Source organism: Ambystoma mexicanum, chromosome 5q (assembly GCF_040938575.1).
Source record: "Ambystoma mexicanum isolate Mex_15411 chromosome 5q, UKY_AmexF1_1, whole genome shotgun sequence".
NCBI classification, from domain to species: Eukaryota; Metazoa; Chordata; class Amphibia; order Caudata; family Ambystomatidae; genus Ambystoma; species Ambystoma mexicanum.
The window spans coordinates 446,282,662-446,309,221 of record NC_090933.1 but is presented as its reverse complement, the minus strand read 5'-3'; the positions used below and the strand labels follow the sequence as shown (position 1 = coordinate 446,309,221).

General features: G+C 47.6%; 1 protein-coding gene across 2 annotated transcripts in view; it reads right to left on the bottom strand.

Annotated features, from left to right (window-relative positions):
* LOC138497449 (transcription initiation factor TFIID subunit 4B-like) overlaps positions 1-26,560 on the bottom strand; it is a 927,656-nt gene that overhangs the window by 686,870 nt on the left and 214,226 nt on the right. For both annotated transcript variants that reach the window (XM_069620942.1, XM_069620943.1), the window contains one exon: positions 20,188-20,277. In XM_069620942.1, coding sequence (XP_069477043.1) covers positions 20,188-20,277 — 90 coding nt within the window. The remainder of the gene's footprint in view (positions 1-20,187; positions 20,278-26,560) is intronic.

Here is a 26,560-nt window from a genome sequence, read left to right as displayed (position 1 = left end):
ACAGCCTCTTTCTAAATCTACCTGCCTGTACTCTCCACCCTCTGCAACTAATCAAGAACAGGACTGCAAGACTTGTCCTTGGCCTCAAGCCCTGGGATCATCTCTCCAGCTCTGAAATCTCTCCATTGGCTCTGCAAGGATTACATTCTAAACCCTCTGCATTGTCCACAAGGCTTTCTGGGGCGTGGGTCCAAAATACCTTCAGCTATCCCTCCGCAAATACCTCCCCTCAAGCTCTTTGCTCCTCTACCTCCAATTCCCTCAGGGTCAGTCATTTTTCAAAGAAACTAGCTGCGGGTATATCTCGGTCTTTGGCTGGGGCCTCCCTCTGGAACAGCTTCCCTGCCACTCTACCCTGTTCCCCTCCCTTGCCTTGTCGCGCTCTGAAACACTTGTGTACGAGCGCAATGGAAATAAAATACCAACATCAATTCCTAGAATAAAATCTGAAAGAATTCCACAGTAATATTTAGAGGCGGCCACACCTGCACGAATTCCATGGACGAATTAAGAAAAAAAAAATAAAAACATGTTTTGACCTTTATTAACAGAATTTAACATAGAAAGAAAACAATGATGCCAACATTTCTCTAAATTGCTCAGTTCAATTTAGAAATATTATTGATTTAAGATTCATGTATGAAAAATGTGTGCTGCCAATTTAACACAAATGTACGCTTGCGACCTAACAGCATATATAAAGCAAACACACAATGTACTTTTGCATGCCAAACAATGTACACAGTGTTATCCAGCAAACATGCATCTTTACTGCTACCTTTCAAAAGTAACTGTACATTAGTGTATATACGGCATGCTGGCAGCAACCGCACATGAAAATATAGGCGCACACAGACTCACGCCGTAGAACAAACGCCCACAGCACGTTCCTTTAAAAGATACACTAGTATGTTTATTTCCAGAGCATATAGGCTGGACACATGCAAAAAAAGGGCACAGTTAATGCTGCTTTAAAAGGTAATTGTACATTTTTCACATGCACCGTACGTATTGCAAATATCCACATACATTGAATATGTGTCCACTATGATGTCTTGGTCGGATCACTCTTAATTCCATTTTTCTCCAAGATTGCTACAATGGCAACTGTTATTACAGAGTCTGAAATATGATGCCCTTTTCGCAAAGTGCAAATACAAGCAGACTAACTCCATGCATACTATGTATGCTATATATCCTGGGTGTGATTGGAATACATACCAGATGTTTTATTTTCTTATTTTTACAATGTTTTATGGTGTCTTAACTGTCTGGCATCCTTAACTCTACATCTGAAGGCAAACATATGCTGGTTCATGCCTGATCATGGGCATCTTAGCGACAATTAGAGGTGCGCTGGTGTTAGATCAACAAGCTTCCAATCATCAGAATGGGGTCTGGGGCCCTCAATGAGTCCTGTGACGAACCATTAGATGTCACTTCTCCCAGAGGGGGTAGTCACTTCCCATGAAGCCAGCAAGGTGAAGCCACTACCCGATTCTCCCCTGTGGGTGGTACTCAGTGGAAGAATCTTATGGGGAAGAGACTCCCCCCCCCTAAGGACAATGAATACCATCTAAGGGAAACGCAGCATGACGCCCCTCACCAAACATCCTCATATCCTTAGCCCTAACCTCTGTTCCACACACCTCCCCTCCATACCACAGACATCCATGGGTCTCTGCAAAACCCAGTACTTAACTTCTGTCAGGACGAGGAAGAGTCAGAACTACCCAAAACAAACATCTATGGCTCATAGCGGGACAAAAGAGCAAAGACTACCCAGAACGAATAAAAATCACAGAACAAACACAATGGGCAAGCACTGGGACGGGGAGGAGGTGCTTAGCCCTACAGACTTCTCCAATAACTTACAGTAAACCTTCGACTGGTTCTCTTTGGATAAGCACACAGAAATAGAGGCAGAGGGAGAAGCCGCATGGTTCGAAGCAGGTGAGTGAGGACAAGCAGGGAGAACCGGAGCCGGTTGTCTGCCGGCAGAGGAGGTCCTGGCATATCTGCCGTGGACGGACCGACAAAGCAGGAGGAAGAACAGCCATCCAGCCAACCAAGGGAACTGGAATGGGCAGTCAGCTGGAGAAACGCAGCTCGAGAAGATGCTGAAGAGCCACCAGAGCCACTGTAGAAGCAGCCCCAAGCCCAAGAGGGAACACAGGGACCCGCACCCAATGACAAATAGCCTCCTGTGCCATCTTCTTCATGACAGTACTTCACAGGGTAGTAAACCCGATCTGCCAAAGCAAGGAATAGTTGAAAGTCGGCTTTTGGGACCCCACCCACAATAAAGGAAGCCTTAAACTATCTTCATTGTGTCAGTACCAGTCAGGCTAGTGAACCAGGTCTGCCACAGCAGGAAAGGAAAGAAAAGGCCAAGGTAATGGAGTCATTCCCCCTGGTTGTATTGAACTGTGAAGCCCAGATACCAGGAGAAGGGAGTCATTCCCTCTGGCTGTGTTGAACTGCTAAATTAAAATACCATGAGGGGCGGGGGGGGGGGGGTCATTATTCTACTCGTAAACATCATCATAAAGACTTGTTGAGACAAAGTGCAAGGACATAGGCAGTGAAGCTGCCAAGAAGTGTTTTAACTTGGCCTTTTTTGCATTCGAGAAGTTTTGAACTGGGGAAGGGAGCCATTCCCCTAGGAAAGAACAAATCTGAAAGTGAACTTTAAGTGCCAATACAGAAGGAGTCATTCTTCTGGACTAAGAACATTTACTTTATCTCTAGTTTAGGTTCAAGTGCAAGGGAGAGAAGTAGGGTATTGTCACAGACAGTGGACTGTTGAGTTATACAGACATTCTGACGACACCCTTAGTATTTTAGTTGATGCAGGGAAACCCCTCTTGGAGATGGGGAAAGTTTGGTTTTCTCTTTATTTTCTCAAACAAATAAAAGTGTATAACAATCATGCCACATCTGTCTGTCTCCTCCGTCTGCACTCTTACAGTACACAGTATAGAATAGTTCAAATTAGACAGTTATCAAAATATAATTTTTTATTCTAGGCCTTATGAACACTAAAATGAATCGAACCAATATTATTCCACAAACGGCAATATAAATACATACAATAACCATAGGTTAAAATATACATGGATAATTTAATCAGCAAAGCATGTAAGTAATGCAGATGCATTAAGTGATGGGCTCCAAATCGCAAGACAATATCCTAACTGGAGAACTCACAAGAACCACACAGTTTCTCAGACTCTTTAAAAGATCTACAGTTTTACCAGAGGTAAGAACGTTCTCCTTTCTTCCAGACCCAAGCCTAACCTAGGGGCAAGATACCCAACCAGGGTTAGACGACCAAAGGTGTGTGGAATGGAGATAGAAGACCAAGGGCCTAGTTCCCAATATTATCCTATGGAGGACAGGATGAGGGTTGGAGGGCCAGGCATTCGGATGCTTACTTAGCACCCCTGACTCAGATTATTCCAGGAGGTCTTTGTGGATCATCTGGGAGCTTGATCTTCCACTATTTGTTCCAGTGAGATGTGCCCAGTAGTTACAGGTGCAATGATTCTTCCAGTTGACTGGAGATGCAACCCTTTTTGGAGAAGAAATGCAGACTCCAACGATGCAGAGCTTCTCAGGACATTTCACGGGATACCGATTGCAGGTGACAACACGTGCCCTTCCTGTCGCAATCATGCAGCTGCTGCAAGACTGGTTCCCTTGAAGGTGGAAAGCTGAAATCTTGGGGAGAAAGCTACTTGTGGCTGTGGTGTGAAAAGACAGCCCCAGAGTGACAGATCGAGAGGCCATGCTAGGCCCCTATTGTGAGTGAAGCTAGCTAATATGGAGTTTCACTGAAATATAAAAGCCAGTACAAAGCAGTGATTTCTGATATAAGGCCCAATGAATGGACCTATTTCAACTTTATTAAAATACAAAGACACCGAGTTGAAGGAGTGTACCTTAGAACTGTAATATTGCTAACTGTCCAATGGAGTCAACCAAAACAAAACAGGTGGTGCTGCAGGGGTTGACTGTGTAAATTGGGAAAAGGCACCCTTGACAGATTTAAAACCGCAGCAGTGCACGTAGAAAGAAAAGATACATTTGAAATATGGCGCTTTTGGAAGATAAAAAGGAGGAATGATGCCTGACATTTAAGAAATAAAGTCAAGTGACAGATTACGTTATTAGGAATAAAGAGACAATTTGCATCATATAAATCCGCATGTAAAGGGAAAAGCCTATTTTGTTCATTGTTTAAAGTGAACACTGGTTTCCTATGTTAACTGTGGCCTTTGTGCAGAAGATTACTAATTAATCTACCTCTGTTCGAATATAGTAGAAAAGCAAGATTGTATTGATGAACAGTAGGCCTAGGTGTAATACAAAATGTTACATGGTAAACACATTGTGTCAATGTAAAATGCTATTCTTTTAGAATTATGTATGTAACTGGGTTTTCCCCATTGAACTGGAAAGTCTGGGCCTCTAACCTTGACCTTAGCCTGAGGACCTCTAGAAGAAGGTCTGGATTTCAGTTTAAATGCTAAAAAATACACAATAGTAGATCTGAATTGTGGAGGTGGCAGATATGCCAGCCAGCAGAAGTGACCTTAAGCTCAGGTCTTCCCATTAACTGTGCATTTGCTTCATAACAAAAAACCTCTGAAGCCCAAGAGGGGAGGGCATGATCACATGGGTAATCCAGATGTCCTAATCAGGTCACAGGAGAGACATGTAACCTAAGAAATGGTGGGGGGTGATGTGAAACTCAGGGACACTTGTGGTGCCTTGCCATTGACTAACTTTCAATACATTTGCTTGAATAAAAAGTGCATTGTGTGTTCCACTGGGTTCATATGAAAGGGGATCAGAAGCCAGTCGGGACCATGTAAAAACGAATTTTGGGTGATGGATGCAAGTTGAGTTATAAAGACAATTATGATTCCGGCCTTCTCATAATTCCCAGAGAATGGACATTTGGTGTGGTGATAGGTTATGGAAGTAAGGTTTGAATCATGAAGGGTCAGAGTTGTGACTCTCTCGGCTCAGCAGTAAATCGATATAAACAGTAGCTCCTCACAAGAAGGGCGCGCTGATAGGATTTGTATTTTCCGACTCGCCGTAAAACGTAGAATAAAAAAATATAGGTTCATGTAATTATCCAAAAGATTAAGTTAGTTGCCACAGTGGCAGATTTTTAGAACCCAAAAGTGTAAAACTCATCTTGAAATGATATATTTTTCCTCCTCCCTTAGCTTCCATAACCCATACCTCCGAACTACTGGTCCCATCAGCAGCCAGTGGGCATCTTCAGTGGGAGGTGAAGGGAGAGAGCTAGCCAATTTCCAATCTAAGAAGGGATTGCTTGCGGATCTTCGACTTTGACTCGTGGGGACCTTTCTTTGGGCTTCTCTCGACTTTCCCACTCTATTGCTGAGCCTTAAACATTGCGTGGGAGGCAGAGACTGGGAAATCTAGAAGCTAGCTTGGCCTTGAGATTTCACTATATATCACGAGATCAAGAAGCATCAGGTTGTGGCATGCACTGCAATTTGTAATAAACGTGGTCGTGATAGAGACATGGGCAGGTAATTTCTGGGTCCCTTAGAAGCATCACTTGAAATGTGAGGGGCCTCAACTGTCTGTCGAAATGTCGCAGGGTTCTTATATGCATGCAAACTCACCAAGTGGGGGTAGCATTTCTATGAGACACACCTGACACTGTACTCGGAGGGGACATATGGGAAGAGCTGGGGGTGCCAGGTCTCTGTGCAATCGCCATTTCTCCTCGTACTTATACACTAGAGGGGTGTGTATTTGAATCCATAACTGTCAGGTTTCGTCCAACCACAATGGTCAAAGACCAAGAGGGGAGGGGACTGGTGGTGCAGGGAATCATACAAGGCAAATTGTATACTTTGATCAACTACTATAGTCCCAATCAAGACACCGTTGCATCATTAGAATGGATTGCCTGTCAATTGGGGAAGCTGACACCTGGGGACACAATCTGGGGTGGGGACTTTAACGCTGTCATGGTATAGGACTTGGACCGCACCAAGGGAACTCACCGCCCAACATCTAAGATGACTAACAAACTCCAGGACATGTGTTCGAGGTGGGAAATGGCGGATGTCTGGTGGAATAGGAACCAGAGCATATCACAGTATACATTTCACTCCTCAGCACACAACTCAGCAGCACGGCTGGACTAGTTTCTGATCTCTCATACACTTATGGTGTCAGTAACTGAAGCATCCATCATGGCATGTACACTGTCTGACCATGCACCAGTACTATTGGCTATCGAACTGTCGGGCCAAGGATCCAAGAGGGCAGCCTGGGTATTCAAAAGTGAGGGACTGACTGATAGTATTTCGGGAGGGCCTGGCAGGGGCAATAAACATGTTCTTTGAAATAAATGTTGGATCAGTGGGTTCTGCAGTGACTATTGGAGAGTTTTAAATGTGTGGTCAGAAGTGAATGCATATCAAGGGAATGCGGGGTAATAAAACACATCAGAAGGGAAATGACAAACGCTGAAAGTCAGATTCAAAAACTGCAGACACAGATGCCCACACCAACACCTCCGGAGCAAACTAAGATTAGGAAGCAAATGCTGCTGTTTAACGAACTGGCACAGAGGTCAAATTTCTATGCGGGAAAGCGGCAGTACAGTAATATGGGGAAGGACAGACCAGAAAAGCTTTTGGCCAGAGCAGCGAGGATGGACGGCTGCAGGAAACGTGTGCTATCCATAATGGACACACAAGGCAGAGAAATTCACATATACGTAAATAGTCAGGGAATTCTTTCAATTCTATGGTAGGCTATACTCTACGTGGGCACAGGTCTCGCAGAGTAAAGTAGAGGACTATCTGAAACAGATGGCCCTGTAGTGGTGCACAGAGGAGGAGCGAGAGTGGTTGGGGCGCCCAATATCACTGGAGGAAATACAGGAAGCCATAAATTCTCTACCATCTGGGAAATCTCCCGGGCCAGACGGGTTGACTATGGAATTTTATATGCAATACGAAAGGAAACTCGGCCCATATCTGCTACAGATGTCTCATCAAAGCATGAGAGACGGCCAACTGCGGGACGCGGTCGTCGTAGTGTTACTTAAACCAGAAAAGGCCAGAACGACTGCTCCCCTTATCCACCAATCTCCCTTATTAATTTAGACAAAATCCTAGCCAAAACACTGGCATCAGACTGGCACTACTGATGTACAGGATGGTGAGGGTGGATCAGTCTGGGTTCATACCTGGTCACTCCACATCCCATGGCCTCTGCATGATGTTCGGATTGCTGGCCGCGGTGCCGCAGGACGAGACAATATTGGTGGCACATTTAGATGCCACAAAAGCATTCGACTCAGTGGAATGGCCCTTCATGTTTGCGGTTCTGCACAGGATGGGACTTGGGAGCAGTTCATTTTACTGGTGTCGCTGTTATACACACTGCCCAAGGCAAAGATCAGGGTGAATGGTCAAATCACTCAATATTATGCTGGAGAGGAACCCAACGGGTCTGCCCCTTGTCACTGCTGCTGTTTGCATTGGCCATAGAACCAATAGCTAAGCCACTCAGGAAGAGTCCTTTACACAGGGGAGTTGACCTGCATCAACACGTGGGGGTTGTGTCTCTGTATGCTGACATGGCGATATTTGTGTCTGAACCCGAGCACAATCTCAACCCAATTATGCAGGATGTAATTAAATTTGGGGAGGTCTCACACTCAATACTTAGGGGTCAATATAGCTAGTGATCCAACACCACTATACACACATAATTACCAAAAAGTGTTGGATCAAGCCAAGTCGACGATGGATGAACCTACCCCATAAACTCTTTGGTAGGGTCTCCTTGATAAAAACGGCACTATTACCCACATTGTTATGCACGTTTTGAAATGTCCCACTGGCACTACCAAGAGAATGCTTTAAAGACCTCAGATCTGAGATGCTGGGATTTCTCTGGGCTGGGAAGCAAGCTAGGGTCTCATGGGACAAACTATTGGCACTGCTGCATGAGGGGTGGACTGGCACTGCCCGATTTTGAGATTTATTACAATGTAGCACAGGACGGATTCATGCTCTACTGGTTCAAGGAACAGGGAGATTGGGACCATGTAGAAGTAGAGAGGGCCATAGTGTTGCTGTTCCTTTTGCGGTCTGTTATCCTGACTGCACCCAAAAGGACATCTAGAGCAAACAATATGGTGGAAATACCCTGTAGAGCCTGGACCCGAATAGAAGGTGGGGTAGAAAGCAGGTTGATCTACTCCCCAGAGTTGCCGATAATTTATATCCCTGGGGTTGCCTTTACCAGCGAGAAGGGTTATGTCACCTTTACGAAAAGAACAAGTTACTTACCTGTAACTGTTGTTCTCCAGCATGGGTCTGGCATTGATTCACATGCTCATGAATATTCCCAGTCGTCAGGCTGGGAATCCTCAGTAAAGAAAATATCAGTATCAGTTTTGTTTCTGATCTGTCTTTCGTAGTAGTAACCAATCACTGATCTCTGTGTCATACTGACCACAGCCAATGACTGCCCTCTACCTAAGCCCCGCCTCTGGCAGCCATCTTCAGATTTGGTAGCACGTGAAGTGGCAGTATGACCAAGTGAAGAGCCGCAGAGGGGTAGGCGGGAGGGTTTGCATGTGAATCCATGCCAGACCCATGCTGGAGAACAACAGTTACAGGTAAGTAACTTGTTCCTTCTCCAGCATGGGGTCTGGCATGGATTCACATGCTCATGAATAAAGAATACATAGCAGTACACACATGCACAACCACGGGAGGTGGCAAAGGCTCAACATTAAGCAATTCTTACCTCCTCACCAGGCTCACCTTAGGCGAACAGATTGCGCAGCACTGCTTGGCCGACCCTGGACTCCTCCCTGGAATCCCGGTCGACGCAGTAGACTTTCGTGAAGGTGTGCGCCGACCTCCACGTAGCAGCCCTGCAGATGTCCAGCAAGGGCACACCAGATAGGAACGCCGTGGTAGCTGCGATCGCTCTGGTGGAATGGGCTCTCGGACGGCCAGGCAGTGGTCGGTTTGCCAACCGATGACAGTACATGATACAGCCGGAGAACCATCTGGAAATGGAAGCCTCTGAGAGAGCCTTCCCCTGATTGACAGGTCCAAAGTTCACAAAAAGTTGTGACGTCTTCCGAAAACACTTCGTGCGGTCCACATAAAACTTCAGTGCTCTAGCCACATCCAGCGAGTGCAAAGTCCTTTCGGCCGGCGACGAAGGCGACGGGAAGAAACCGGCAGCAACAAGGGTTAATTGAGGTGGAATTTCCGACGGCACCTTGGGCATGAAGGAGGGGTGCGTCCTGAGCACTACCCTCGTGTCGTGAAAAGTCAAGTACAGGGGCTTGCAGGAAAGGGCCTGGATCTCTCCCACTCTTCGTGCAGAGGTGATGGCCACAAGAAAAGCTGTTTTCCACGACAAGAACTTCAACGGAGCCGAGTGCAGAGGCTCGAACGGAGGTCCCATGAGGTTGGTCAGCACCACGTTGAGCTTCCACGCCGGGGCCTTTACCGGCGGGAACGATCTGAACAGTCCCTTTTTGAATTCTTTCACCAGACGATGAGACCACAAAGATGTCCGCCCCGTGGTTCTGGTGTATCGGGAGATCGCAGCAAGATTAATCTTGATGGATGCGTGTGCCAGTCCAGCCGTGGCCAGCGTCAGAAGGTACGGCAGTACCTGGGGAGCCGTAATCCGTAGAGGGTTAATCTTCTGTGCGTGGCACCAGACAGAGAACCTCTTCCATTTGTGTCCATAGCATTTAAGAGTTGAGGACGCCCTGGCCTTTGCAAGAACCTCTCTGCAGTCGGCCGGTATGTCGTATCCTCCAAACTCTAAAGCTGCAGGAGCCAGGGCTGCAAGTTCAGCGACTTCGGGTCGTGATGGAGGATGGCGCCTCCTTCCCTGGAGAGAAGATCCGAGTCCACTGGCAGCTTGATTGACGGGGACGCTGACAAGTCCAGAAGGTCCGGGAACCATATCTGCCTCGGCCACACAGGTGCAACGAGGATCATCCTGCACCTTGACCTCTTGAGCTGGTTGATGAGCCGGATCAGCAATGGCAATGGAGGGAACGCATATAGAAACAGGCCCTCCCAGGGGAACGAGAACGCATCGCCCATGCTCCTCGGCTGGGGAAACCTGCTGGCGAACCTCCGGCACTTGGAGTTCGTCGCCGTCGCGAACAGATCGATCTGGGGTGTGCCCCAACGTCGGAAGAGGCGGTCCACTAGATCCTGTCGTAGTTCCCACTCGTGGCACGAGCGCAGCTCTCTGCTGAGCGAGTCGGAGATGGTGTTTTTTATCCCTGCCAGATGAAACGGCACCAGAAACATCCCTTGGGCGATGGCCCAATGCTACAGATCCTGCGCCTCCTTGGACAGGGCTGGGACCTGGTTCCGCCCTGCTTCCTGATGTAGAACATGGTGGTGGTGTTGTCGGTGAAGATCCTCACCACCTTGCCCTTGAGGGACGGCAGAAAGGACCTGAGGGCCCAAAACACTGCACGGAGCTCCAGGACGTTGATATGGAGGGACTTCTCCGTCGGAAGCCAAAGGCCTCTCGCATGCAGATTTTCGGTGTGCGCTCCCCACCCTTCCAGGGAGGCATCCGTGGTCACTGTCTCCTGGTGGCCGGGGGTCTGGAAGTCCAAGCCCGCCGTCAGATGCGCGCGGGTGCCCCACCACCGGATCGCTCGTCGGAAACTCTCCTCTCCTCGAAGCTGCCCGTCGTCTGGATCCAGCGTGCGTCCAGGAACTCCGGCAACGGGCGCATCCGGAGCCTGCACAGGCAGATGAGGTAAATGCAAGAAGACATCATTCCGAGGAGGGACTTGATGGACCTCACCCTGGCCGCGTCCACGACCAGCATCCGCTGCACCTTGCCCAAGATGGCCCTCGTCCTTTCCTCCGGAGAGGCCAGAAGTGACACTGTCGAGCTTGGCTCCCAGAAACAGTGCGTCTTGCGCGGGCACCAGGTGGGACTTGGCGTAGTTTATTGAGAATCCCAGGTCCGTGAGTAGTTGGACGGTCCTTGCCGTGTGCTCCACGGCGAGCTACTTCGTCTTTGCTCGGATGAGCCAGTCGTCCAGGTAGGGGTAGACGTGGATCCCCTCTTGGCGCAGCTGCACCGCCACCGGTGCGAGGCACTTGGTGAACACCCTGGGTGCCGACCTCAATCCGAAGGGAAGGGCTCTGAACTGGTAATGACGCCCCTGGACCACGAATCTGAGAAACTTTCAGTGACCCTTTAGGATGGGAATATGGAAGTAGGCATCCTCCAAATCCAACGACGACAGGAAATCGCCCTCCTCCAGTTGACCCAGGACATGCTGGAGGGTGACCATCCGGAACTTCTGTGCCTTGATGAATTTTTTCAGTCGTCGCAGGTCCAGGATGGGACGCCATCCTCCCGTCTTCTTCTTCACGAGGAAGTATCTTGAGTAAACTCCGGAGCCCCGAAACCTCTTTGGGACGAGCTCTATGGCGCCCTTCTTGAGCATCGCCTTTACCTCCAAGAGAAGTTGAGGGACGTGATGTTCTTTCCTGGCCACAGGGGGAACGCGCGGGCACTTCTTTAGAAACTCGAGCGCGTGACCCTGAGCTAGGGCGTCCAGCACCCAACGGTCGGTGGAGATGGACTCCCACACGCTGACGAAGCTCGCCAGCCAGCCTCCCACCGGGGTGCTTCTGTGGGGGCCCGACCCCACGGCTGGTTCAGTCCTGCTTCGACGATGCTTTGCCGCCTTGACCTCCTTGGCGACGACGGCGGGGTCCGCCTGACTTGCCTCGTCCCCTGTAAGCTTCCTGTGACGAAGAACGGGCCGCTTGACGGTAGGTGGAAAATCCGCCGCTGGAATCTTTGGAGGCACCCTGTTTGCCTCCGCCGCTCCGAAAGGGCGGCCGCCGCTGCTGAAGAACCCCAAGAGCCCGGGCCGTCTCTGTGTCCGCCTTGATGGCTTGAAGGGAATCGTCCACTGTTTTCCCAAACAGGTTGTTTCCGTCAAACGGCATGTCCAAGACTCTGGTCTGCACGTCCTGACGGAAGTCAGTAGCCTTGAGCCATCCACGCCGCCTAAGGCACACCCCCGTTGCCCAACTGGCGAAATCCAGTGTCAGCGATGTCCGTCGCAATCGTAATGGCGTGGTCCGACGCCACCTCTCCTTCCTGCAAGATCTCTAGGACTTCCGCCCTCTTGTCGTCTGGTAGGAAGTCCAGCAGGGGGGCCAGCTTGTACCACAACTCCCTGTCGTAGCGGGCTACGATAGCCAAAGCGTTGGCCGCCTTAATCGTCGTCCCAGTGTCTAATTTCTTTCCCTCGCCGTCCGGCGGGGAGGTCGACGTAGAGGCCGCGCCCCCCCACTTTCTTCCTGGCCGCCGCGGAGACGACCGAGTACGGGGTCGGCTGTGCCCGAAGGCACAAGGGGGCCACGTCCGGGACCCGGTACTTCTCGTACCGATCCCTTCTAGCCGGCGTCGTGGATGGGTTCTTGAGGAGGGCGAGGCCCTCATCCCAAATATCGTCAAGTGGAGGTACAGCGAGGACCGTCTTCCTCTTGGCCTCGCGCCGTTGATAAAGGAAACCTTCCTTCTTCTCTTCCGGGCAGAGCTGGAAAAGCTCGGATGCCCTGTCGATCATGGAGTGAAACGATCCAATTTCGTCAGGCGGGGAAGCCCGGGTGGGAGGTGACGACGGGAGATCCTCGTCGTAAACCTCGTCGTCTGTACCCGTCGCGGCTGTGTCAGTCCCCGTATCATCCCCACGTGTCGTGGACGGGGAGGAGGGCTGAACAGGGCGCTATGGCTGAAAAGGAGGTGGAGGATGAATCCTTCTCTTAGGGGGAGGGCTCCCAGACGGGCCTGGCTCCGTGTCCCCCGTCGGGAGCGGTTCCTCCGTTGGTGGTAACGGCAGTGTCGTCCTTATCTCCGAGCATAAGGACTGTATAGCCAACAAAATGGCCGCCGAGTTGTCTTGCGGCACTGGTTGAGGGGAGTCCGACGGGCGGACAGGAGCCCCGTCGGCACCCTCGACATTCTCGTCGTCTCCTACGCCGGGGTCCCTCCCGACGGGCTGGTCTTCTTCCACGCCAACGCCGTGGCTTAAGACTTCGATCAGCTCCTCCTCAGAGGTTGAGGCCGAATCCACGCCGACCTCCTGCCCCCCCCTTTTTCTTCTCCATGGAGGTTTCACGGGGGTCCTGTCGATGGGCATGAAAGAGGACTCCCTCCGCGGTGGCAGGGAGACTCTGGGCCCCGAGGTCGCCACCACTGGTGTAGCCTCCACAGGCTGAGCCAGGGCCGCCGCGACTGTCTCGATAGAGGCCTTGGCCGGATGGATCAAGGCTTTCACCACCTTAGGTGGGCTCACCGCCTTCTCCTTGGGGGGAGGGTCACCGCCTCGCTCCCCCTCCGATGGGGCCTTCGAGCTCGACCGGGGTCTCTCCAGGAGCTTCGCCCGGTGCTCGGCCTTCCTCTTACCCGAGCCAGAGCGTTGGCTCGTGGTTGATGGCGCCGGGGAGGATGCGCCCTGCCTGGCGCCCGTAGAGCCCGACCGTTCGGCGCTCCCGGTGCCAGCGGACTCGCACTGCTTGGCCTTCTGTTGGACCCCCGTCGCCGGGGCACCCTCAAAGGTCTTAGAAGACCGCTCGGACTTCTTCTTCTCGCCTGACGGGCTCTTTCCTTCCAGCCAGTTGGCGAGACGTTGATGGCGGTCCTTCATGGTCCGCTCAGACATATTGCCGCAAAACACACAGTCCTTCTCCACGTGCGTCTTGTCCTCATGTAGGCAGTAAAGGCAAAGGGAGTGGTCGTCCTCCTTAAAGACATTCTGAAGCTGGCATCCAGGGCAGGCCCTGAACAGCTTTCCGGGCGTTGAGCTTCCCTTCTCCTGGGCCATGTCCGAGATGGGCCTAAGAAACTTCTGGAATCCTTCAAAAGCGTGGCTCGAGGAAATCTTCACCCTTGAGGGGCGTAGAAGAATCCGACATGGGTCCCCGTTGATCGGATGAAGAAACGGTGGAGCTTGAGGCTCTTTTGACCGAAAAAAGAGAACGTTTTTGAGAAAAAAACGTGAAAATAGAATTAACGCTCGAGAGCAATAGCACGAGGATCCCAACACTTGAACGTGCGGTAAAAATCTGAAGATGGCTGCCAGAGGCGGGGCTTAGGTAGAGGGCAGTCATTGGCTGTGGTCAGTATGACGCAGAGATCAGTGATTGGTTACTACTACGAAAGACAGATCAGAAACGAAACTGATACTGATTTTTTCTTTACCGAGGATTCCCAGCCCGACAACGGGGAATATTCATGAGCATGTGAATCCATGCCAGACCCCATGCTGGAGAATGTTAGGAACTAACATGCTTCCGTTATCTGTTCCCAGGCGGACAATTCATATAACTAGCAGAGTTGCGAGACTGGGGGAGCTCACTGCCTTGGATGCGTTTTTTTTGGACTTTAGACTCCAGAACTCTACGAGACGGCTGTTCCCGTCCTTTCCCGGGCAGCCAGACGCGGCTCATTACTCGGTAAAACAAGCGGGTGCAGAGATAAGGCGGTTTCAATAATGTATACTGTGTGCCTCGCCACCTAAACTGATTTATTTTAAATACCTACACCAGTTTTATCCCACGCCTACTCAGATACATACATTTTTCCCCTGATGCTTCGGACAGGTGCAAGATATGCCTGGACGCTTCAGACTTCCTGCACCTGGCATGGTGCTGCCCTCAGAATGCCACATTCTGGGGGCCAAGTGTTTGACGCTATAGGAGAGATAACGGGGGCAAAACTGAACCTAAACCCACTGACAGCACTACTGGGATGTACCAAACCAGTTGAGAGGTATGTGAGGAAGCTGGTCGGGCTGCTCCTGGTTAAAAGGAGGGTGTCGATGACATGGGGTGGCATGCAATCTCCAAAGACGAAACAATGGCATGCGGACATCTTATACTGCAGCGACATGGAACTAGAGTACAGTAAAACACTAAATCACCATGTCACTCCCACCGACATATGGGGCCCATACACAAACTAATTGATACAGCAGTCGAAAGAAACAGAAAGCCACCCATCACCACCCTCCGCTGATATTCCCAACACAGGGGCTGGGCATAGCATAGAGATCCAAGGGTAGGGAGGCTAGTGCAACAAAATGGTGGTGTAAGAGATAAGCATTGTATGTATCCTAATGTTGTTTAAAATGGATGATTAGGCAAAATGGTACCCAACCACACTTCACTCGGTATAACGCATTACAGTTCAATGTAAACAGATGTACCAATCTCTAGAATTTTACATTGCAGGTGGCACACTGTTGCCAGTTATGTTAAAACACTAATAAAAAGTTACGACATGGCTAGACTGGCATTTTGAGGTCTCCCTCTCCCATCCCCCAAACCAGCTTCACAGGCCAGCACAAACCCAACACATACTCATTCACACGCGTACCTATATTCCATGCACTCACTCATTCACACATGCACCCATACATCAAACACGCATACGTACACCTAATATACAGCTATACTACCTACCTTCAGTCCCAGTCCAGATCCTACTGCAACACTGCCTCCCGTAAACCCCCTCCCTCAATCTCCCACACAAGAACAGGAAGAAGAGGGTGCTTCCTAGTTCCTGCACATGCCCCCAGGAGCCAGAGCACCACTGTCCGCGCCAAGTCTAGATGTGTGGGAAGGCGCGGGAGCGCCACTTGCACATTCAGATGTGCAGTTCTCCAGAAAAAATCTCCAATTGGCCATGCAAGGCTGGAGAAACAAAGCCGACACCATTTCATGGTACGTTTGACATGCCCGCTGTGGAACAAACTGTCAAAGAGAATTCACACTTCCTTTGACAGTTTAGCTGGCGGCTCCTCCATAATGGCCACTGGAGGGTCTGCGCCCCTCACCCATGATCTTTGAGCTGCCTTGCTTACATTACAAAAAAACGAACTGCTGTACAATTAAAATAATTTAACTGCACCCCTATGACATTACAGTAGACCATAAACCTACAGAAACACTAATTTATGTAGACAATCGCTATGCCCTTGCCCACAAAGATAACCAATAATTATACAGGGACACTGCACTGCATTTAATGGGCGTGCAAACACCCCATAACCATCCTTGCACTTTCACTCCTATGTAAGATTTTGAGCAAACTATCTATGTATGCCCTTACCTAGGAACACAGCCAATCAACATTCAGAAACACTACATGGGGCTTTGTTCCACATGTCAACACTGCAGAACCAGGCTCACACTGCAATTTGTCACTGACTATTACAACAATACACTGTGGCAAATAGGGCGTACAAAGTATGTACAACTTCCTTTCAATTGACAAGTATTGTATTAGTTATTTATATAGCACTCCCCCCCCCCCCCATTTGTATGGCCTCAATGAGCTTTGTGTGTGGTTTGAACGCCCTCAGTGATCACAATCAATGTGTAGGAGGTTCTAAGAGTTGGGATTAAGAGATGCTTGTGGGCATTTTTGCCGACTTAGGTGGCTGGCTGGGCTCCAGTAAGCAGCCCAGAGGTCAGGCACATGGGTGGGTGATGTTGGTGGTTTAGGATAAGATTCAATGTGTGCCCAGCTATACCAAATGCTTTAGTTCAGCTGCAGTGTTCTTTCTCTTTGTCCAATGTGGACGGTATGGTCCTACTATCCGCTGCCTTTCTAGAGAGGAGGGTCTGAGCAGCGGGGCGAGTTCCGGAGGGGGCAGAGCATGGGGGATGAAGAGGGGGAGAGGGAGGACAACTTAGGGTGAATGTTTGTTGGAATGCCTTTGTGAAAGCAAAGGGGTAGGGCGCATGCCTAACAAAGGCTACTACCGTAGGAAGTAAGGCGCTTCAGAACCTGGATTTTGGGATGAGGGGCGTGCAGGGTAACGATGAATGGTTGAATGCACTGGCACCTGGATTTGGGAACAGCTGGGTGGTGGGAGAGACAACTTACTGGGGCACAGCAGTAGACCTATAATAGCACCTAGATTTGGACACCTGGATAATGGGCGAAAAACGCCCAAATGGGTCATTCAATCTGGCACAATCTTACAGAAATTAGGCTAAATATGAGGTATGGCTATCTGGCACAATCAAGCTAAATACGAGGTATAGCTACCTTAATAGTACCCGAATATATTGTAGACTGCAAATATTAATATCCTCCACATTATCCAAACTCGCATGCTGGTCCACCTTTATTTGAGTGCAATTTCAACACACAATGGACACAGAATCTAGGTCGACTGCACCTGATGGAGATGCTCTCAAATCTAGACACCAACACTCCCCATGTCCTCATTCTTCTTGACCTCTCCTCTGCCTTTGACAAGATAAACCAGAACATCCTGATTACTTGTCTCCGTGACACCTGGGAATCACAGGCTAACCCTCCTTGCTTCCATCCCAGGTGAACTTGGGTCCTTTCTCTCTACTATCACTTTCAACTTGTGGCATTCCCCAGGGTTCTAACCCATCCCTCTGATTCTTCAATGTCTACATGGCTGCCCTGGCACGCGTCACTGCATCTTTCTCCTCTAACCTCCAGTGTTATGCGGATGACACGCAATTCTCCTTCATGCTACTTCAGCCACCTCCTCTATCTCACTCATATCTGACTGTCTGCAATTCAATCATGGTGTGCTGCAAACGACCTCTGCCTCAACGCCAGTAAGACAGATTGTTTGCATTGGGACTCCTGCTCCAGCTTTCCCACTCTGGCCGGCCTCCCATGGCTCTGCGCCCACACCTACCTGCGAGGCAAACCTTGGGGTCATCTTCGACTCCTCTCTCTCTCTCCTTCTCCATTGACAATTCGGACATTTCTAAAAAGTCCAACTACCAGCTGCACCTCCTTAGAGGTACTCTTGCTTTTCTCACTTTCCCCCAGCGGTTCACTGTCTCCAGAGCCCTGGTTCTCTCAAAGCTGGACTACTGCAACAGCCTCTTTCGCAAACCTCTCTGCCACAGCTTTGCGCCCTTTGCAACTCACCCAGAACAGGACCGCAAGACTTATCCTTGGCCTCAAGCCCAGGGACCGCATCTCATCAGCACTGCAATCCCTCCACTGGCTCTCCGTCAGCAAGGATTAAGTTAAAGATCCTCTGCATTGTCCACAAGGCTTTCTGGGGCCTGGGACATACCTATCAGCAAGGATGCCTACCTAAATACTGTCCTTAATGAGCCCTTTGCTCATCTACCTCCAACCTTCTGTGAGTGAGCCGGTTCTCCCATCCTCAGCAGGGGTCTCCCTCTGGAATAGCCTCCCTGCCTCCCCACCATCTTGATCCTGATCGCCTTACTTTCCGGAAATTCCTTAAGACATTCCTTTGCTCCACTCTCCCTCTGCTCTATCCCTCTCCCCCTCTGTTTCCAACACAGCCTGCTGACTGGCCACCTGGTGTACCTCAGTCTCCTAGGTCCCCGGCACCCTCACCAGTACTCTCGCACTTGCCTTCGGGTCTGCACTTACCTCATCACTGCTGCACTTGGTCAAGTGACCCATGAGAGTGGCATCTCTCAGCACTTACCCCAGTTTCTGACTAACTAGGTACACTTCGAATTCCCCCCGCCCCCCATGCCCCTGCACTTGTTCTCCTGCCCCTTCCTCCTCTCGCCCCTGTACTTTTTATGCACTTGCAAGATCTGAACATGCCATGCTTTTGAAAATCGGCTAACCATCTTCCCTGTCTCCCCTCCCTGCATGGTGGTACCTAAATGCACTTGGAAAAATTGCAGAATCGTGGTCAGACCCATTTGCTGTCATCTACACCGTTACCTGTACTATATGCACTTACTCTGTCTGTGTAGACTTGTATCGTTCATACATTCAAGGGCTCTGCATGACTTGTTTTTTTCCCCTTGAAACACTTGCCTTGTGTATAGGCGCTTTACAAATAAACATTGCCATACCATTAGAAAAGTTGCTAACTTTTTTCCTTCAAGCTAATTGCATGACATACTTCTGTACGCCCAACCTTAGTGTAGCAGGTCCTTTACGCTGTGCACCATTTATTAAAATTCAGCACATACACACAAGCATACCTCTTCTTCTTCACACACAGTAGGAGTACCAACTCCTATATTTTATACGTTACATAAGTGTTCAGGAGAACATATGGATTCAACAAAAAAGCATAACATAGGGGAAAGTATAATTGCCTAAATGTACGGCACATACTTACAAGGCGTACGATTTCAGTATGTGTGAAAAACATACATTTCACATTTTACCAGTAGCCTGCCATTCTAAGAACATGAAGACATGTATAACAGGAGGGAAACCAGAAACTGAAAGACGAAAATTGGTGATGGAACAGTATTGCAATAGGTGAGATACAAATATATGCAAATAAAATTACAAAATGGCATCATAAATGGGTATTTTGTACATGATTAAGAGAGGAGTTGGCCATTTTATTTTTTATGACCAGGTTTCAAATAAATATCAGAGGCTTAGAAGATATGTTAAATCTTACCAAGGACTTTGTTAAAATAATTAAGTGCATCGAAAATGGGAAACAGGGAATAATGCATGTGAAGAGCAAGAAGACAGACTAAAGCGAATACATTTTAATCACAGAGAATAAATCATGTAATCAGAGAATATTGTGTACATGATGGATGTTCCTAAATTACAGAAGGGATCCTTTCAAAACAGCTACTCCCTAAAAGAACAAATGCACCCACTGGTTGAGACACATAAAAGGGTGTCTGTTTTTGCGCTTTGAATCACTTGTGTATAAGTGCATAATAAACAATCAAGGACAATGTTAAGGCAATAGGATTTAAATCCAAAACGGTGATAACTTTGACCTAATAAATTCACTCTGCCCTATCACCACATGGTGGAGGAGTTCACCTTTCTCGATTACAGATCTATTCCGCCACTTGGCTACGAAACCCAATTGCATAGTGCGCAAATGATTAACTCTCACTTTAGCTTTCCTTTTCTTTACAAAACAGAACATAATTTTGAAAAGAGGACTTATTGCCCAACCACTCGATTCAGCTATTCGCAGACAATAATGAGGATCCTCTTTCAATGTACATGGCAGGGTCGTGATGTTTAGACAAGCTGTGCAGGTAAAGCGTTCAGACTAGCTGATTAACATCAAAACATATTTTTAAATTAACATACCTTAAGGAAAGGGACCAGATACGGTTGCGGCGAAGACTTTAACTCCGTGTACAACCTTTTAGTGAATTCTTCAGGTTCAATTTTCGACTCCTATAAAAAATAAACAAGAAGTGAATTAAAAAATATTCTTTGAATGGGCAACAGATTTATTTTAGAAAAAGAAAGTATTGGTTTGGAGAGCGGTTCACTAAAACTAGCTTTATAAACATACAGCTCAAAAACTCAGCCTGGGTGAGCAATCATCACACATCTAAATATGGAGGTTTAGCCAACATGGCTTCCCGCCCACACACTATTTTTACACAGCCAATAGAACCATTTGCTCCAAGGGTCAGCCAGAACCCCAGATCCAGAATAATGAAAAACCAAGCAGCACAAACTTACATAATTCCATTTTGATGGAAAAAGCTTTGATGTTTGCGATCCTGATCTATGGAACACCTTAACATCAACTTTTTGCATGATATCTAGTGCCCTTCGCTTCAAGAAAGCGATAAAATCCTCTTTTTAATTCAAATGATTGTGATCTCTTCTTACCCCGGTGTTCTTACTGGCAGCTTTTACAGAACTTGTTTTTGCAGCTAGGCTCTTTCTTTGATGTCAATGTGTCCTTGCTTGTTTTTTTGTGTGCACTCAGGCCTATTGCGAGTTGCATGCAAGAAGTATTACAAAAAGAATATAAATAATCCCCCTAGTGACGTGAAATTATACATTTTTTAAAGATCCTTATGGTTTCTATTCCAACTATACAAAGTCAAAAGGAGATGACAATTTAAGAGGGCAATCCCATTGAAGCACTATAAAAGGAAATTCTAGATACAATGGACAAGTGAATTACCTACGCATTAAACCAACTCTTCTGAGACACTGTCCAAAGAGACAAAATGTTTTTGCTACAGATAGAGATTTAGAGAGCTGGCAATATTAAGTAAAAATTTCAGTTTCTGAGGTTCCTTTTGTAAATTCAGAGTCCCCTCAACGGTTTGCTGGCTTCCTTGGTTTTTCAGATTCCCCACCCCAAAACAAAGGGAGGTCTACTGAAATTCCCCATATAGATTAAACTGTTAGGTACCTTCAGTTTTTATGTGAAGTCTCCTCCGACTGAGTCCCCCAGCACTTATTGCTGGGCTAATGGATTTTTTTGTCAGTTCTCCAGAGTGGCTTGGAACCTTTTTCCAAACTCCCTTATTCTTTTACTCAATCTATTGGAACCTATTGCATTTGCCTTTATGCCTTTTTCTTGGAGTCATGCTTTCGTCCAAGTATTGTAGCATCGGTCATTGACGTTTGCAACACAGCACTCTGTGTACTGTTGCTGGGGACCCTTCCTTGTGAGAACATGTTCCAAAAGGGCAGATGGATATTTTGTATCCGTCCTATCTTTTCACTCACCGCCACAGTAAGGGTCACGGTTATGACAGTGTTCTAATATCACCAATTCAAAAGGTCTTGTCCTTCCTTGGTCCTTCTGCCGTGCAAGGGGGCTGGGAGGTGGTCTTGGTTTGACTTTTGTTTTATGCAGGTTTCCATGGGAACAGGGGAGGACTCCAATGCTGCTGATTTTTATCTCCTGCTATGCCTGCCTGGAACCAGTTCCAACTCGGAGGCTGGCTGTCCTTAAAGGACAGCCACCACCCAAAGATTGAATGTGACATGTATGCTGATTGGCTGGGTTCCTGCACAAGAGGCATGGATCCCGAGGCTGAAGGACACCACTGGAACAAAAACATTGCGATGAAGACTACCAGAGATACGATACCTGCAGCAACATCTGGCGACTGTCAGAGTCTAAGACCGCTACTGTCCTGGCCCTGTCTTCCATGCAATGGGGGAGCTCTGAAGAGGATTCCCGGCCCCACCACCCTCTTTGGACCGATGGGACCAAACGGTCTCAAGACAACTACATTTCGAGCCATACCATGATGAGCTGTGACCTACTCCGGCTACAATTCGCCAATACCCAGGGACCTGTGACTATTGCGCAGTGCATAGTCTTCCGAAGATCAAATCCTCCTGAATCTTTGGACTCCTTTTGGATCTCCAGGACGCAAGATGCCACTCTAAGTCCCCTCAACTGGGTGATGGACCGAGAAAGCTAGACAAATCAACCTTCACTGGTACTTTGAAAAAGACCACCAAAAATCAAAGCCTCGAAGAAACCTTTGCTGGGGATCGCTCGACTCGACTGCTGTTGCAAGATCCATTGCAGTGTCCCTTCTTTTGTGACCAAGAATCCACCGACCCGGTATCCTGCTGCATCGTCCTCTTCAATTAAGGTACTGCGAGACTCTAGGTAAAACGTACCTAGAGACGTTCTCCAGCAACACAGGATCAGCTGTAGTGATTTGGGTATTTGCCCATCCGTGTTCAAATAGGCCAAAAGTCTGTGTGCATTCAAGGGACTGTTCCGGAATTCCTTGAACCCAATTCCACCAAAAAGCTTTACTTGTTAGCAGAAGCCTCCTTAGGGCTTGTGCCTTGCTTGTTTTGCCCTCCAATCTGACTCAGACAGTAATAACCAGATAGGGATATACTACTGAAGCATAAGGCCACTGAAAAAGTATTACAAGTATTAAAAAGTATTTACCTGCGTAATGCTGGTTTTGTTTCATTCATAGTTTCCTGAGCAGCCATTGTAAAACTTAATTCAAAAAGTGATTTACTTACTGTGAATAATGCATTGGTTCTTCTATTGTGCCTACTACATGTTATAGTACTTACCTTTCTAAAGGATTATCTTTTCCTTAGTGTATATATTAAATACACCACCCTTTATCGAGCTTGCTAGTGTCTGTTTCTTTGGACTAAGTGTTGGGTAAGAATTGATGCAGTCACACTGAGACAACACAACACTTATCTGCTTGGTATTAGATTTTTAGTATAGGTCTGTACTACACATGTTGGTAGTGTGACTGAGCAGCAAGGCCCATCTCAAGAGGGGTAAATGTCAGCTCTAGAGCTGTAGCAGTGAAATCCGTAAATACAAGCAGCCAAGTAATACATACACTCAAGTTTTCTGTTATAGTTATTTAGTTAACGTCCATTTTTAAATAAGGGTTATTTAAAAAAGCAATTCATGCAACAATGTAAATATACTTTTAAAATACTTTTCAGAATCATAACAAATCAGTGGATAATCTTTGGATGTGCTTCTTACACAATTCCTACACCCCGAGTGGACTTCAATCACAAGGACAATAATGGCAGTTATAAATCACACTAGATGAACTTTGCAGATTCTGGGGTTGCAGAAAGGAATGGTTTAGGGAAGGAAAAAGGTTAAACAGGTTCTCATTATGTGCGGGGACACTTAAATCTTCCAATGAAATCATAAGACACTTTCCCAGCAATAACAGTCTAAAACAAGTGACCACCTAGGAGAGACAAACGACGTCAAAGTCAAGGACAGCTGTGGCACTTCTTAGAATCAAAGGCTTGCACAAAGTTACAGAGTTGGTTATAAAAAATCACTTTTAGTGTCACAAGCTGTTCCTGTGTAAGGAGTTGGAATGAACTCTAAAGAGTAAGCCACTGCAATTCCCAACTGAGAAAAGCACAGCTGAAAGACAATAAGGTAAGTACCCCAACTCTAAACAGTACCTCTGGTTTGAAGAAGAGTGGTTCAGCTGGATTCTGTCCTGTTACAGCGGTGCAGACCCCGTGTTCTTGAGCCTCAGTCATGGAGACGAGAGGGAGGATGTCTGGAGGGCTCCTGCGTCAGTAGTTGGGAAGTAGCCGGCAGCTACAGCCTCTCTTCGGTTCAGCAGCACTTCACGGTTTCAGCGCTTAGTAAACGCTGTTGCGGATCTCAGACACCGGTTGGGCTTCCTTCAGTCCATGGGTCCTGCACTCTGGTGAGGGGACTCTAGCTCTGGTCGTCCTGCTTCTGGAGGGTCCTTAGGAGACTCCTGGAGCTTCTGGCCGGATTTCAGACGTTGCACTAGACTATGGATTTCTCAACCCCTGGCACTCAGTTCTTGCAGCAGCGAAGTAGTATAGCCAGTCAAGGAAGATGATCCAGTGGAGTTCATCTCAGGGTTAGTTGGTCTCACTAATCCAAGGGAAGTCATCCCTTCCGTAGATCCTCTTGTCGATCAGAAAAAGGAGTTTCAGCACAGCAGCAGGGCTTCACCGGGCAAGTCAAAGGTCCAGGAGAATGCAGCAAGCTTTGTTCACGGTTTCATTGAGTATTTCTCCCAGTGGTCGACTGCCTCCAGTCCCAAAACCCTCTATTTTTTAGCAGGTTTCTCCCATTCATGCACAACCTAGACAATCACAGCAGGGTGGCTGTCCTGAAAGGACAGCCAGCCAGCTTATCAGCACTTGTTGCATTCAGGCATTCCTAGAGGCAAAGGACAGGGGAGTTTCGGGAACCTCCCTCACATCCTGACTTTACAGACACATTGGAACCAGAGGCGGGCTTCAGGAATAAAACCTGCCAAAGGCAAAACTAACAAAAGGCACAAACCTGGCTCCACGCAGAGTAAAACCCAAGAATGACCTCACAAACAGAAAATGGTGAAAAAAAAGATAAGGGTCATTTTGACTAAATGGTCACCGATGGGTGATTTACTGCAGCTGAGGATTCAGCCTATGGTAGAAAGGCACAATGGTAGAAAAATGTAACGAATGCCACCAGCCATTTAGAGCACGGAGGGTAATATAAAACATGTTACATGAGAATGTAAGGTAAGGGGCTACTAGGTAACCCCCCCAGCACGCCACATAAGATGGCGTGTGCTGGACCTACAAAGAAAAAAAGCAAGCAAAGTAAATTTCACTTTACTATTTATTAACTGTTCACACAGGAAAAGGTAGTTAAACCTTATGAGAAATATAAAGAATTTCTCTGACACTGCACTGAAAGTGCTGTGCGTCACCATACAAAAAGTAGATGGCTATGGAGTTTGTCAGACTCCAAAAAACAGTGAAAACACATCATCCAAATCAGATGAAAACACAACAGTGAGAAAAAGGTCACTCACTCCAGGGTTAAAATTAAAAAGTCCTTATGTCCAGCAAGCTGGGGGTCTCTAAGGTTGAAGGGAATTAGCACAGAAATGAGAATTCTCCCCAACACCATTTATGCTCCAAGGTCCTTGTACCCTTCTATAGCCCTCGCCCCCCCTTCCTAAGGGAAGCCTGGCTGCTCAGCCATTGATACCAACATACTTGTGTAGTTCAGGCCTATACTAAGAGTTGGAGCCCTGTGCCCAAATTGTGAGTCTGCTGAAGTCCTAACTGAGGTGAACTTTTGAAAAACTCTAACAGAAACCATTTGGTATTCTGCTCTTAGTAGCCCATATGGCTAGCAGGCCAGGGGTTCTCCAAGCACCCCATTTTGTCCCTGGGCAAGTTCTCACTACGAAAACATTGGGAAAGGGATGGTGGCAGCAACTAATTTCAGCCTAAGTTGTAGCCTTTTAACAGTATTTCTAGCAAAAGTCCATATATGGTGGTTAAAACATTTTCTTGTTGCACCTTTACCTCCATACATTCCTATGGGACCCCCCCGACTTTTTGCTAATTTTTCACATGGTCCTGATTGAGGGCAGTAAAGCCCTCCGCATTACTTCCCTTGCCGGTTGTGATCATTCTTCTGGGGAAACTGAAAACTTCCTAAGACTGTCAGTACTGAGAGACTTTGCTTCTCTTTTGGAATTATTGCATTTTTTAGAACTGCACACCTCAACAAAGCGAAGTGTAGTTAGGATACATTGTATCCTTTTAATCGAATGGTGTTTTGGTTACTTTGACAATGTAAAAAAGACAAGCTGGTGGTGGCAGTTGTGTTATACCTTGTGTGATTTTTTCTCATGCCATTTTGCATTTACCCCAAATGGTCAATAAAAGGTGGCTAGCAGCCTAAAATGGCAGTGCCACATGATTGTCGCTGTTCTTTGGCCTTCTTCCTGCCTTCCCAGGTCGAATTATCATATGTTAACCACTTTCCCAGTGAGAGAGTAAGAAGGGGTTGGGATTGTTTGGTGCTGGACAGCTATGATGACCAGTGGTTTGATTTGACAACCCTCACTTGTGTTAAGGATTTCAATCAGGCACACACCGGGTCTTGCCTAGCATGTATTGCGCAAATAAAATACTTATTTTTTTGTGTCCAAGTTCAATATTCTGAATGATATACAATTCATATCACACCCGTCTCAAAATACCCCCCAGGTCACAGTGGATCAGGCTACTTTGTAAAGGTAAAGATTTATTGAAATTCAAATCACACATACATTTCAATATATATGTGGGGCAGCAATAAACGAAAGCGGTGAAAATACAATTAAAAAATAAGTAAAGCAATTGTATTCACTTATAATAATGCAGAATAGGAAAACACAGGAAAAAGAACAGTCTTGGTTTGTGA